At 49.4% G+C, this 14474-nt stretch overlaps 1 protein-coding gene across 6 annotated transcripts in view; it reads right to left on the minus strand.

The window, feature by feature from the left end:
* RARA (retinoic acid receptor alpha) overlaps positions 1-14474 on the minus strand; it is a 56619-nt gene that overhangs the window by 12485 nt on the left and 29660 nt on the right. Inside the window, exon 1 of one of the 6 annotated variants that reach the window (XM_051994560.1) lies at positions 6551-7288. The exons of 4 other annotated variants lie outside the window; for them this stretch is intronic. In XM_051994560.1, coding sequence (XP_051850520.1) covers positions 6551-6719 — 169 coding nt within the window. In that variant the 5' untranslated portion in view covers positions 6720-7288. Of the gene's footprint in view, positions 1-6546; positions 7289-14474 lie in introns of those variants that run through there. One more of the 6 variants, XM_051994562.1, reaches the window with a different exon arrangement.

A 14474-nucleotide genomic window follows, 5' to 3' on the forward strand; every position in this document is an offset into this window, starting at 1 on the left:
TCATCACTTAGATAAAATATCGACTCAATGGGTCACAGTGATCACCCACTGAAACCCTTTCTCACTAATTCTTCTTTCCTTACAAATAGCTAGGAAGGAGTTAAAGCAAGATGGGAAGAGAAGGGAGGGCCTGAGTCTGGACCAGAGGAAACTGGGGTCAACAGGATGTTCAAAGGCAGTCCACTCCCCCTCCTTTCTCTGCTTCCGTTCTTTGCCCCCCCAACCCTGAAGCAGTCATGGCTCCTCCCCCACCAAACCATTCCCTCCCCCTCCTCTGGTCAGGAAACTAAGGGGTAAAGCAGGAGGGCAGAGACACTGCTAATTTTCTACCCTCTCAGCTCTTGGGCTACCAAACAGGAGAAGGATAGAGGTCCCCTAATATTGACACTAGGGGTGCCCCTTCCCAGGGGTCAGAGATTGGGAATCTCCTTGGTGTTCTCTACCAGCCAGCCAGTCATGAGTGGATTTGTGTTACTGAAGGGATGTGTTGGGGTGTTGTCCCTCAGCCAAAGTGGGGGGGCACAAAAGAGGCTTGTTTCTACTCAATGGTCAGTCTGTCCCAGCCTTCTTACTGTTTAGGACTCACTCCACCCCTCCTACTATTGGGTTTCCAGCAAACGGGAAGGTGAGTGACCTGGTAGGGTGGCAGCTGGGTATACAACCCAGGCCAGATTCTCCACAGTCACACTGTCTTCCTAGGAGTTGGGGGCAGAGTTGAGGAGAGGTTAGGAGATCACCCCACTGCTAAGACACCTTCTTAGGTGTCATTCCCCACACAGCTCTCAAACCATCACAACCACCATCCAATAGCCATAGCTTCCAATCTGCTTCCTCTCTGCCCTCTCTGACCTCCAGCCAAGTCAGTGAAGTTCTGAAGGGATTTGCCTATATGATGACGTAAAGGGAATTCCAGCCCCTCAAAATGGATTCTTTCTTCCACTAACCATTATCTACCAAGATCTAGCAAGAACAACTCTGTGAACTTATAACAATGTCCAAAGTCGAAAGCACCCCCTTAACCATCACCAAATGTCACACATACACACACAGCTCTTCTTCAGACTCCCAAAACTTCCTGCTTGATGACAAGAGAAGGAACTGAATAGTAGGAGAGGGAAGATACTAGCCCGTTCTCCTTCCCCCACCTCAACTCCACCAATGATAGACCACTTTCTCTCTGGGGGTTGCCAGGAGGATGGAGAGAAGGCACTGTGCCAGCCTAATTGGCTAGGGCCTACCATCATCTCAACCCCTCCCCATACCCCAACCTGGAATGTTAATGGTTGCAGTTCAATCTCTCCATCCTGACCTCAGTTTCTCCTACAAAGTGGAATTCAATGCAGGAAAGCACATAAAACTTAGATCTCCTGGGGGCCTTCATCCCACAAAAGTGTCCTATACCCTGCTTCCCTAGACAAGTAAATCAGACAGACAGGGAGGCCTGAGAACAGCTGCTGGGGTGGGGGGTGGTAACTGGAAGGGGGGTGAGGGGCCAGGACGAGGCTGGGGGGGAGGGGATCTGGACAAAGGAGTCCTTTGTTGTGCTAACTTTTTCCAAGACGCAAACCAGCAACAATAGACAATCCAGGCTGGAGAAGGTTGGGGGGGCAGGGAGAGAAGCGATATCAAGGACAAGGGGGTGTGGGTCCCCAGTGCCTGACCAGGAGCCTGGCATTCCAACAAGCTGAGGGACAAAGGCGGTGACCCCTTCCCTCCTACCCCACCTGGCCTTTGGCCTCCTGGCCCCGCCTTCCCTAGGGGACCCCACCCCCAAGTGCCACTTTCTGCAGAGGATTGAAAACGGTCACTTCTCTAAGGGGAGAAAAGACAGAGAGAGAGAGACAGAGACCTTGGGGAGCAGAGGGAAGGAGATGAAAAAGGATGAGGAGGCAACAGAGAGTTGAGGAAACAGAGGAGGGGGCAGAGGAAGCTAGGGAGGGAGAAACTGATGAAAGTGGGGGGTTATGAGCCGAGGAAGAGAAAAGTGATGGGGGAAGGGGAAATGTGGAAAGCAAAGGCCAAGCACAAATATGCAGCAGAGGCAAAGTCCAGAGGGTGTTGGTAGAAAAGAAAAAAATTGCTTTGCAGAAAGGAGGGGTGAGGAGAGATATGGATGGACAAGCCAGAGAAAGCGACAACTAAATGGGAGAGAGATTTGCTTCCAACTACTTCTTTAACCCACTTCCCCTGCTTGAGCAGCTTCCCCACATGGGCATTCTCTGTCTCAGTCTTGGTCACACACACACAGATACAGATCCCCACAAAGACACACACAGACTTTACACAAAGACAGACGGAAACACACAGAGACACAGAGACACACACACAGAGAGAGAAACTCAGAGACACTCAGACACACACAGACTTTACACAAAGACAGACGTTAACACACAGAGACACAGAGACACACACACACACACAGAGAAACTCAGAGACACACTCAGACACACACAGACTTTACACAAAGACAGACGGAAACACACAGAGACACACACACACACACAGAGAAACTCAGAGATACACTCAGACACACACAGACTTTACACAAAGACAGAAACACTTAGACACAGAGACACATATACATAGACACATAAAGACAGATGGAAACACACAGACACAGAGACACACACAGACACACAGAGACACACACACAGAGAAACTCAGAGACACACACAGACACACACAGACACACAGACTTTACACAAAGACAGAAACACTTAGACACAGAGACACATATACATAGACACATAAAGACAGATGGAAACACACAGACACAGAGACACACACAGACACACAGAGACACACACAGACAGAGAGACACACACACAGAAACACACAGAGAAACACTCAGAGACACACACAGAGACACACACACACAGAAACCTGAGACATTCACAGACACACACTCACAGAGACCTACACACAGACATACAGACACACAAACACATACAGACACAGAGACACACTCAGACACACACACACACAAACTCTTGCCTAGTCACCCAGATAAGACCAGCCCTGTTCCTGCCACAGCCACCACCTCTGCTCTGAATCTGAAGGCTTGGTTCCTGACATTCCATCCCCTTTTCTCCCCAAGTTTATTGCTATCCACGGAGGGGAAAAATGAGGATCTGACTGGGGGGGAGGGAGAGGTTGGTGGGTGGTAGAGGGGACTAAAGGGCCCCATCCTCTCTTCTCTCCAAGTATATCTGAAAAGAGGAGAGAGAACCTGCCTCCGTCTGACCTGACGGCCACTCCATCCTTAAATATATCTTGGTCCACCCAGGAGACCACTTCCCTGCTGGAAACATCATAGAGCTGTCAGCCCCAGGGAAGAAAGAGTTTACTATCTGACTCTCTCACTACCCATCAAAGGGCACACAGCCCCAACAAGAGAAGGAAAAAGAGATTAAAGGAGAAATAGTACCTAGATCAAAGTCCAGAACTCAACAGAAAACTAAGGTGTCTTGATTCCCAGCCAAGGATAGCTTAGGCTGTGGAGAAAGGGGGCATCTCCTCATTCCATTTTGGAGGGAAAAAAACTCCCTGGACTGGCCCCTCTCTCCACTACCTCCCTACCAACCCTCTAAGGGGCCAGTTTCCTGAAGATCAGCAGGAAATCAGATGGGCCCTTGGCCAGAACCTCCCTTTCCCTCCCCCATCCTACGTCTGGCTCCTTTGCTATTCCCCACCCTCAGCATCCCCCCAAAAGAGAAGGAAAAGATCTCCAAGGACAAGCCCCTTCCCCAGATTTCCTAGCCCACAGACAGAGAAGGGGGTGAAGTGTGAAAATGTGCACCAGAAAGGGGCAAAGGAGGAGGAAGGGGGAGGAGGACGGAAGAGGTCTGGCCTGACTGGCCTAACTCAGATAAGCATCTCCCCCCCTCAACACTCCCCCCCCTACTCCCTGGGGCTCCCACGTGCTCCACATTCTTGGATGTCTGGGAGCAGGCAGAGGCGTAAAACAGTCCTGAGTATTAAGGCAAAGGAGAGGGGAAAAACATCCTGCCCCTACAACATCTCTACTCCCCAACAGGGGTGGAGTAAGGAAGGGGTCCCCAAGACTCTTGACCCCAAATCTATTCCCTTTGGCAAAGTAAGAATTCAAGAGTCTTCATCAAACCCCAGTCTAGATGACTCCTCCCACTGCCCCATCAGGGGGAGAAGAGAACTCAGTTATCAAAGGGGTAGGAGAACAGATTATAATAACAGGAGCTGCCCAGTCTTCTAAGTTTTGTGTCTGTTGTTGTGGGCACACATTGTGCCCTTCCTGTGAAGGGCATCTGCCCCCATATCCCTAATCCTCCTGACCTCAACTTTCTGCTCATAGCTGACCACAGCCTTTCTTCCAACTGGGAAAGTGGAGGAGGAAGAGCATTGTGAGTCTAGGAAGGCTAAGTCCAAGTCTGGTCTGGTCCCCCAGATGAATGGCACACACCACGGTCTGGGATTCCAGGGGCAGAGGATAACATTCCCAAGCTTGGGGCAGTCCAGAACTCATTTGGAGACATCTACCTCTCTACCTAGTGGGCACTAAGGAAAGGGGAAGAATCGGATATAGCCCAGGACTCAACCTTGGCATTCAGTGAAGATGGATGACAATGAGAAGCCAGACACTCAGAACCCAACAATTTCGGAAGGGATTCCTTGGTGATAGGGAGTGGGGGCGGATTGGAGTGGGAAAGCGCTCTCAGGGAAAAATAACTTTAAACAGCCAGATTGTCCAGCAGAGTCACCGCCTTCCCTAAATTGGGAATGGAGGAGGTAAAGAAACTTCATCTTGAGTTCTCACTTCTTCCTCTGCTTGAGTCCAGTCCCCACCCTACTCCCATTAACCAGCTAAAGTCAATAAGCAATCTCCCCTTCCCCAAAGCAAAGCCCTCCTCTCCACTGGATTCCTGGATAAGAATCAAAGGTCAGGGGCCAGAACAATGGGAAGAGATAGGTGGGGTGTGGATATCCACAGGAGATCAGGATGGCCAGGGTCAAGCCAAACCACATTATCTCCACCTGGTGGGTCTCTGATATGGAGAGCGAGGACTTTCTCACTCCTTTTCCAATTTGCAAAGTCCTGCCCCTCCTTCCCTATCCAGGAATGCCTGTCTCTGGAGGAAAGGATCCACTCTCCAGCCTAAGAAAGAAAGAAAGGGGAGGGGAGGTGGGCAGGAAGGGAGGGTGGATTGGAACTGAGAGGCAGTCAGTCCTCTAGGGAAACCTAAGAAGCCTGAGGAGGGAGAAATCTGAGCCCATCTAGCAAAAACCCCCAGAGAGGTCCTTCACACCCAGGTACTTTGTACACACACACACACAGCTGGGCACAACATACACACACAGGTGTATATACAATACACAGCCTGCATCACATACACACTACTAAGGGCTCTTAGCCATTTTTGTGTCATCAGTCTGGTGAAGTTTATGGATCTTTTCAGATTGTTTTCAAATTACAAAATAAAATATAATGGAAACGAATTATATTGAAATAGTTACCAAAATACTAAAAGTCCCAAGTTCAGGTCACCCTGACCCTTTTCCAAGAACCCTAGATTAAGAACTCCTGATCAGAAGGGTCCCATAATAGGGCCCCAAGGGGTTGAATGAGACGTCCTCTGAAGTCCCAGGTGTTAGGATCATAGAGCACAGATCCTAAGAGAAAGACTAAATAACCAGGAGGAAGTATATTATGGGCAGGAGGTGTCAGGGTAACAAGTTGATTTTCCCCTTTGGGAAGAAAAGTAGAGACACCCCCACAATCCACACCTACTCCTCACAGTGACAAAAATCACTGGAGTCATCTCCCTTAACTTGAAAGATCTTCACTAATCACTTTGTTGCCACATGCTAACCCATCTCTCACCAACATTCCTAAAACCCTGGTAGAGAAGGGGGAGGTCTCAGACAGAAAACAACTATAGGAAAAATCCCCATTCTACCCCCAATCTCTACTCCCCTCCTGGAGGTATCCTCCCACCTTCCACAGGAGGGGAGGGAGTAAGGATGCTCAAAAGCACAAAAGGTACCAGTCAAATTAAAGGGGTTCAATTTATTCCCACTATGCCCCACTAGGTGCCAAGCTTCCTCAGGATTGGAGAAGACAGAGAAGGGGGATTAAAATAAAGTTCTTTCTGATATACACTCTCATCTTTCCAAACAATACACACACCACATACTCCCCTGACACCCACATTAATGAAGTGCGAGCTGCGAATCCGGAGCAGCAGCTGTCACCATGGGGGGGTGCAGTTGGGGAGTGGGGAGATCCCTTTCCTCTGAGCATGACAGCCCCCAGACAGAAGCCCTTTGCCCTCCCCCAAGTTGATATCACCCATTTAGTTGGGAGCAAAATCAGTGAAAGCTGATCTGCAACGGGAGCGGGGAGAGAGCCTGTTTCTCAGCAAAAGGAGGTTCTGAGGCGGCAGGGACAGACTCGTTCGGTGTCCAAGTTGAAGGGAAGACCAGAAAAGTGGGGTGTCCGTAGGAAAGCTCAGGCTTCCTATCCCAAGCCCCGAGGAACCCCCTGCAATAGGAAGAGGAGAGGGTTGGTACCTACAGCGGCTCGAGTTGTTCCAAATCGGAGTCCGGAGTGGGGTGGAGTAAGGGCCGGAGGCGGGAATCCCCTTCTCAGGGAGCAAACAGGCCCGGCTCTGATTATAAAAATCCACCACAAGGAAGGGGTTCGGGCTGGGGGTGAGCACCCCTACATCCACGCTCTCATACATCTTCCCCCCGGCGAGCAAACAGCGGAGGAGGAAGATGGAGGAGGGAAGTCCCCAGCGGGGAGGTACTCCGAGGAGAACCCCCCCTCACTCCACGGGCCAGGGCACCATCCGAGGAGTGGGGCCAGGGAGCCCGGCAGCCTTCTCCCCCCAAAGTCCCTGAGTTCAAATTCCACAACAGCAGTTACTGCTACTCCAGTCCTGAGTGGAAAGAGGGAAATGGGGGGCCGTCCCCCAGTACCTCTACAGAATGACCAAAGGAGGCCCCCAAACTCAGTCCAGCAATTTCACCTCAAGAGGGCCCCCGGTCTCCTGATGCCGAGTGGATTACTGGGGGGAAGGTCACAGCAGAGGCGGGCTGCTCCCCAACTCCCCAGCCGGGGGGGGGGGGCGGAACACGGGCGTTTTAGGCGCTTCCTCCTGCTTGTTCGCTGTCTCTGCCCGGGGTGGGGGCGTCCGTCAGCCTTTCAGGAATCAGTCTCCTCCTCCTCCTCCTCCTCCTCTTCCTCCTCCCAGAACCAAGGATTCCCAGGTCACGGTCGGGGTGGAGACCCTGGCTCCCACTCCTCCCTCCGCAAGGGCCCCCAGCCCTTTCCCTCTCGCCGCCGCTCTCCGGGACTCCCTCTGGGGTTGTAAGAGCCTCCGCGGCAGTCCACCGCTGGGGGTGGGGGGGCCCTTCCCCAGCCCGCCCCCTACTCCCAGTTCCTCCCCCTAGACACCCCTCCCCCTCAGCTCTCCCAGCCCCGCCCCGTCCAGGTTCCGCCCCTTTAACCCCTTGACTGTCTGGTAGGTGCAGTAGCAGCAGTGGCAACAACAGCGGCCGCCGTCACGGCACCACCGAAGCTCGGCCGCGGACCAGAGCAGGGAACCGCGAGGAGAGAGAAGGAAAGGGACTGGGCAGCGTCTCCCTCCGGAGGGGGAGGAGAGGGGAGGGCTAACAGGAACAAGGGGAGGAGGAGTACAGACAGTACAGAGACGGGAGGAGGAGGAGGTGGAAGGGAGCGAACAGAAGGGGGACGGGGCAGGACAGGGGGGAGGGCAGAGGTGTTCCGTCCTTCCCCTAGCCCAAGTCTGGCTCTGGCCCCCCACCCCCTCGGAAGGCGAACTCCGTGGGTCAGCGGCTAGGTGCGGGCGGCCGGGGGGGAGGGGGGAATCCGAGGGGGTGGTCCCGGTGCCCTTCTCCTTCAGAGGCTTGGGTCCCAGACTCATTTGCCTAATGCAATGCGGCTGAACTCTCGCTGAACTCGCCCAGCGCTGGCGCCTCACATCCCCGCGACCCACCCACCCACCCACCAGCCAGCACCCCGTAGACGGCCTGCCCACCGTCAGAGAAGTTCGTTTGGTCAGTCCCCGGCTCTCTAGCCATTCCCACCCGTCCCCTGAGGAGGGAGGGAGGAGAAAGGAGAGGGAAGTATCTGGGGTGGGGGCGGCAGACGGGGGCTTTCCCCCACGTGACCCCGTACGCCACGGAGTGCAGCACTGGGCCCGGCTTGTGAAAACTGGTGGGCTGCTTTGACACTAAACTTTGACACCGAGAGACCTAAAAATATTTGTGGGAATGCTATTTGCATAGAGGGGGAAATGCTCCCTCCTTCCCACACTGAAATACCTGACACTCAGGGCAGGGGGAGAAGGGGCCCATCGGGGGTCCCTCCCTCCCCAAACCTTTGGGGCTCTTTGCCCTTGGACATCAAAACTCTAGCTCTTAACTAGCTTCTCAAATAGGAAACATCTTTCACTGGAGGGAAGGGGCAGAGAACAGTCTCCTTCTCCCCAGTCACCCCCAACACTGCCCTTAATCGTCTTCGCCAAAATAAATGAGGTGATGAAAGGGAAACCTTGGTCAGTCTGGGTGACCACTCCTCCCAGAGGAAAGGATTCTGCTGTGTCCTTATTCTATCCCGAGAGGCCAAGACAAGGAAATCACCGCAACGCGGTTCCAAGCAGGTACCACAGTCAGCACTGGCGCCATCTCCCCAGAGACCTTGCCCAGCGCAGCCCACCTGCCCTACCCTACTCCCACAACGCTGCCCTGGGCAGTTTGGGCCTTGGAGCCCAGTTTTGAGTTCAGCTCAGAATTCATCCATTCCTTTTTTCACCTCTTCAGTTCAGGTTCCCTTCACATCATCCCTAGACTGATTCCTAATTAGTTTCTGCACTCCATCTCTTCTTAGTCTCTCCAATACATCTTTTATTAGACTTCATTCTAATATTCCTAATATCTTTAAGATGATTTACTCTTTTAAAAGAATTGCAAAATATTCAGAACAATATGAACCAATACTCCAGATTACCAATAAAAGAAACGCAAATTCAAAGTCTGAGGTCTTGCCTCAGATCCAAAAAATGGGTAAAGATGGCAAAAAAAGATAATAGCCAGTGTTGGAGGGGGTTATGGAAAGAAAGGCATGCTAATATATTGTTGGTGAAACTGCAAATAGATCAATCATTTTAAAAAGCAATTTGAAATTATTCAAATAAATATACTAAAATGTCCTTGCTCTTTGATGCAGAGATTCCATTGCTAAGCACATACACCAAGGAGCTTAGTGACAAAAGGAAAGTTTCTGTGTACACCAAAATATTTATGGTGGCACTTTCTGTAGTAGCAAAGAACTAGAAATAAATGAGATATTCATCTACTAGACAATGATTACGCAAATTATGATACATGAACAATGAAATATTACTATGTTGTAAGAAATTATAAGTATGAATACAGAGAAACTTGGGAAGAATTCTATGAACTGATGAAGTCAGCAGAATTTGGAAAACAATGACTACAGCAATGTTCCTGGAAAAACTAAATGCTATCGAAATATGGTGACCAATCTATCTCATACCTATTAGACTGGCAAGAGGGACAAAAAAGGAAAATGACAACTGCTAAAGAGACTGTGGGAAAAGAAATACATTGATGTACTGCTGGTGAACCTGTGAACTAGACCAGCCATTCTGGAAAGCAATCTGGAACTATGCCCAAAACAGCTCTTAAACTGTACATACCCTTTGACCTAGCAATTCTACTACGAGGTCTATACTGCAAAGAGATCAAAGAAAGAGGAAAAGGGTACCATATGTACAAAAATATTTACAGCAGTTCTTTTTGTGGTGGCAAAGAACTGGAAACTCAGGAGCTACCCAACCGTCAACTGGGGAATACTTGAATGAGTTATTATATATTAATATGATGGAAAACTGTTGTCATAAGAAATAATGGAGAAATCTGAGACGACTTGTATGAACTAATACAAAGTGAGATGAGCAGAACCAGGAGAACAATTTATAAGCTAAAAATGTAAAAATAAATGACTCTGAAAGGCTTAGAAATTCTGGTCAACACAATGACCAACCACATTTACAAAGGACTCATGACAAAATATGGTACCCATTTCTTGATGGAGAAGTGATGGTCTCAGAGTGTATATTGAGACATTTTTGGGACATAACACAGGCATTTGTTTTGCTTGACTGTACATATTTGGGACAGGGGCTTTATTTTTCTTGCTTTCTCAATGAGAGAGGGAAGGGGAACCAAGAAGAAGGAAGATAAGGCATATCTTCATTTGAAAAAAAAATTTAATTAAAAAACAACAACAAACAATGCAGTGACTAAGTCTTACCCAAAAGAAGAATTCAGAGAAAGCACCTCCCCTGCTTCTTTGCAGAAGTTGGGGATCATGGGTGTGGTACATTATATAAGAATGTCAGAATTTTTTGATATGTTGGTTACTTTTGCTCAACTAAACTGTTATTTCCTTCTTTTTAATTTTTTTTCGGGGAAGGGATGGGTCTCTGGGAGGAAGGAAATATACATGATGTAAAAACAAAAGATATCAATTAAGGTTGTTTTTTTTGGGTTTTTTTGGTTTTTTTTTTTTTTTTTAAAGAAAGATGTTTCCCCTGCTCAAAATCCCAACACCTGCTGGATAAAGTTCATATTCCTTATGCTAGCATTTCAGGTCTCTCACACTCTAGCTTCATCCTGTCTTTCTGGTCTTGTTTCACATTCCTGCTCTATGTTCCAGAATAGAAACTGGGTTCAAATCCCAGATCTAGAACTTGCTACCTCAGAAAAGTAAATCTTGGGACCTCAGTTTTCAGCTCTGTAAAATAAGAAGAGGCGGAGTTAGACTGGATGATCTCCAAGGTTGCTTCCGGCTCGCTCTAAGGCCTATCCTGTAATCCTGAGACTCACTGTTCCACAGCTCATCCTGTCCCCTAGCCTAAAATAAGCTCTTTCCCCATGTCCTTTGAAGTCCTTACCCTTTCTGACCCCCTCTAAGCTACAGATGAGTGCCTGCTCCTTCCCCAAATCTCTCATAGCACTCTTCTGCCCCCTCCAAGACACTTAAATCACCTTCTCATTTGCATACAGAGCTCCTCCAGCTACAGTAAGAGTAAAGTCTTTGAAGGCAGGACTGTGTCAGAAACTGTGGTTTACTGAAAAGAGAACCGGATTTGGAATCGGAGAACAGGAGTTCAGGTCACAGAGCCAAAAAGTGTGACCTTGGGCAAATCAATTAAAGTCTCCAAGGCTCGATTTCCCTAGACCTACTTTACAAAACGGATGCAAAAACCTAATGAAACTTTTTTCTTCTTTGCATCTGACCCACCTCCACCTGGCACACAGTAGGCCTTAATAAATGTCAACTGAAAACAATTTTAAGGAATTAGAATCTAAGGATCTGTCTCAATTATAGCCTGAGAAAATCCAGTTCACACTAATTTCCAGTCTCAGAGAGCTTTAGAGAAGAAAAGCAAATAAAGGGTACCTAAGCACATTCTTCCCCCCTTTTCTCAGTAAGAGAAAGTCTTCCTTTCCAGAAATGAGCTTTTTCTGTTCCAGATCCTGATTCCCCAACTTCTTAAAGGGCAAAATGGGTCAGTTTTGTCCCTAGATATATGCTCCACTGACTTTCAGAGAAGCTCACAATGGGAGCCATCCCAGCTGAGTTCTCCCCACCCCCTCATCCCAGTATACGGTCAGGTTCCTGATGGACTGGTGAGGGGTCCTACATCCAATGGAGAAGAGGGGAGGGGTGGAACCTAGATTCCAAGTCCCTACTCCCTTCTCTTGACTCCACCTGAGTTAATCAGTGCCAGGAAATGAAAGGTGAAGAGTCTCCTCATTCACAAAACCCCATTTTGCAGCTTTTGGCTGACTGGGCATTTTGGACCCCATGAATGGAAGAGCTGTCTAGGCCCCTCACTTCCCTCCATCCCCCTTGCCCTATTATCCTGAGAAAATGGAGAGAGGGTTAAGGGGAGGACTAGGGAAGATATGGAAAAAGCAAGCTGGAGCAAAAGGGATGAGAAGCAGTGTCCAGCAGGAGGTGGTGAGGAGGAAGGAAGGAATAGACGGGCACCTTTCTGCATGACCGCTAACACTTGCGTCCTTTAAATCATTCGGGACATTCTCTCCACAGATAGACACACAGAGAGAAAAAGATACCCACACAGAAGGGGTGTGGCAGAGAGAGAATTCAGCTTCTGTTACTCAGTACCTCTATCCCCCCAGCAAGCATTTATTAAGTAGCTAGTAGGTGTCAGGCACCGCACTAAGTGCCAGGGATGCAAAGACAGCCGAAAAAAGGGGGTGGTCCCTGCCCTCGAGGCGCTTACAGTCTATATTCTTGTTTACAACTCCATACTACAACCATCACCCAAAGGAAAAAAGCCAGTGACTCTCAAAACTTTCTCCCTGCAAGAGGTGTGCGCTGGGGGCAGGAAAGGGATGAGCTATACAAACTCCCAGGGGGGAGAAAGGGGGCAGGTGTGGACAGATTTGGTGGCATGGGAGTAGGTGTGGACAGATTTTATCTGCAGCTTTCAAAGCAGAAAGTAGATCTCCTCTCCCTCCCCTGGCCTCTTCCTTAATTCTCTCTCCTGGGATGGGGGCCTCTAGCTAAAAGAGAAGGAGGGGAGGAGAGGGGCCTAGGTTCCAAGTCCCACCTCTCTTCCCTTCACTCCACCTGGCAGAGAGGGGCCTCCCTCCCCAGCCTGCCAGGAGATCAAGGGAAGGGAGGAGCGGCAATCCATCAGTAAGAGGACCAGGACAATGGGAGAGGCCGATGAATGCCTAGCTGGGTATTTCTTTCCCCCTTAAATCTAAAGGGAAGATAAAGTTAACTTCTCCATAAGAATTCTCTCTTCTGCACTCAAAGAATATGCCCTTGGCCTCTTTATTCCCATTCAGGTGAATATAACTATATATAACTATAGTCAATTAACAAATGTTATTTCCAATTGGCAAAAGGGGGGGGGCACTCAAGGAAAGGAGATGTAAGGAAAATCTCCCTTATCTCTTTTCTTCCTTTCACTATGAACTTGGATCCCTTTTATCAATTCTCAGATCAATTTTGGAAGACATAATAATAATAACTTCAGGATTAGGACTGGACTAGTGATTTCCCTGAGATGAGAACTCCCCGGTGAGGGAGCTCCCTTCACTAACGCAGGGCTGCACTTCTCTGCAATTGAGTTTCCCAGAAGCGGGAGAGGTTAAGTTGATTATACATCAGTGGTGAACTTGAATTTGGTCTTCCTAGAGTTAAGGGCAGTCTCTATCTACCTCCCAGTCACAGCTAATATTTATACAGGCGGCATTAAGATAGGCAAAGCTTTTTGCATAATTATCTCACAACAACCCGGAAAGAAGGGACCAAACATTATCTCCATTAAGTGAGGTACCTAAAATCACACAGCCCTATCAGGTGTGAACCAGAGGCATTATCTCTCCATTTTCCCTAAGATTAACCTGAGGCACAAAGAGATTACAGGACACAAAATTAGCAAGTGTAAGAGGTAGGATTTCAACCTAAATTTCTCCGGACCCAAAGCCAGGAGACTTTTCCCTACTAAACTATAGGGCTTCTCCAGTGTGCGGGAGATAAGAAAGAGGAGTACTTGGTGCTTTTTCCTCTTCCCCAACTCATACAAAGACTGGGCAGGGATAGAGGGATATGGCATCTAACTCTTTCCCATTTATCCAGTTCCCCAACTCCTGCCTCCCTCCCCAATACTCAAACGCCAACCAACTAGAAAAAGATCTCAAAAAGCACAGCCCGGAAACCCATTTGGTTTTCTCCCTAACTTCCTCTCTCTCTCTTACTCTGGCTTCAGTTTTCTCCTTTGTCAAATGACAAGGTTGGACCCAGTAATCTGTAAAGAAAAAAAAAAAGCCTTGAGCCTCTGGCACCGAGCCCTGGATGCTCTGCCCAGTGTCCCTCCCGGGCCGGCATGGGGCCTTGATTCGGACAGCACACCTGCCGGAGTCGCCGGCGGCGGAAGGAGATCCCTTCCCCACGCCTACTTCCTCCAACCCTTCCGTAGGGAAGAGCAGCCCGGTTTGGGCCTTCTTCATACCTGATCACTTCCTCTGTTGGATGTCCCCAATCCAATTCTGTCCCACCCCTTCCCACCGACAAAGGAGGAGAGCGAGGAAAATAAACATCTGTCCATTTTCTGGAGTTCCCCCCCTCAAAGGCGGACCCACTGAAGGTCACCCCGCTCCTGGGAAAGAGGGGTCCCTGTGTCAGCAAGTGGCCCTGGGCCCGAGGGAGGGGAAGGCTGGCTTTGCAGCCCCCCTAGAAAGCCCACCAGGGAGGAGCTGCCTCCTAAGGAAGCATGAATCTTTTATCAGCCATGCTTGGATGCATCCCGTTAGAAAACTCTCATCAGAAGGCGGGGTGGGGCGAGATGGGGTGCAGTGGGGGAGGGGCAGAAAAGGTAAGCCCCTGCAAAGAGGGTCTTCAC

Source organism: Antechinus flavipes, chromosome 4 (genome assembly GCF_016432865.1).
Source record: "Antechinus flavipes isolate AdamAnt ecotype Samford, QLD, Australia chromosome 4, AdamAnt_v2, whole genome shotgun sequence".
NCBI lineage: Eukaryota > Metazoa > Chordata > Mammalia > Dasyuromorphia > Dasyuridae > Antechinus > Antechinus flavipes.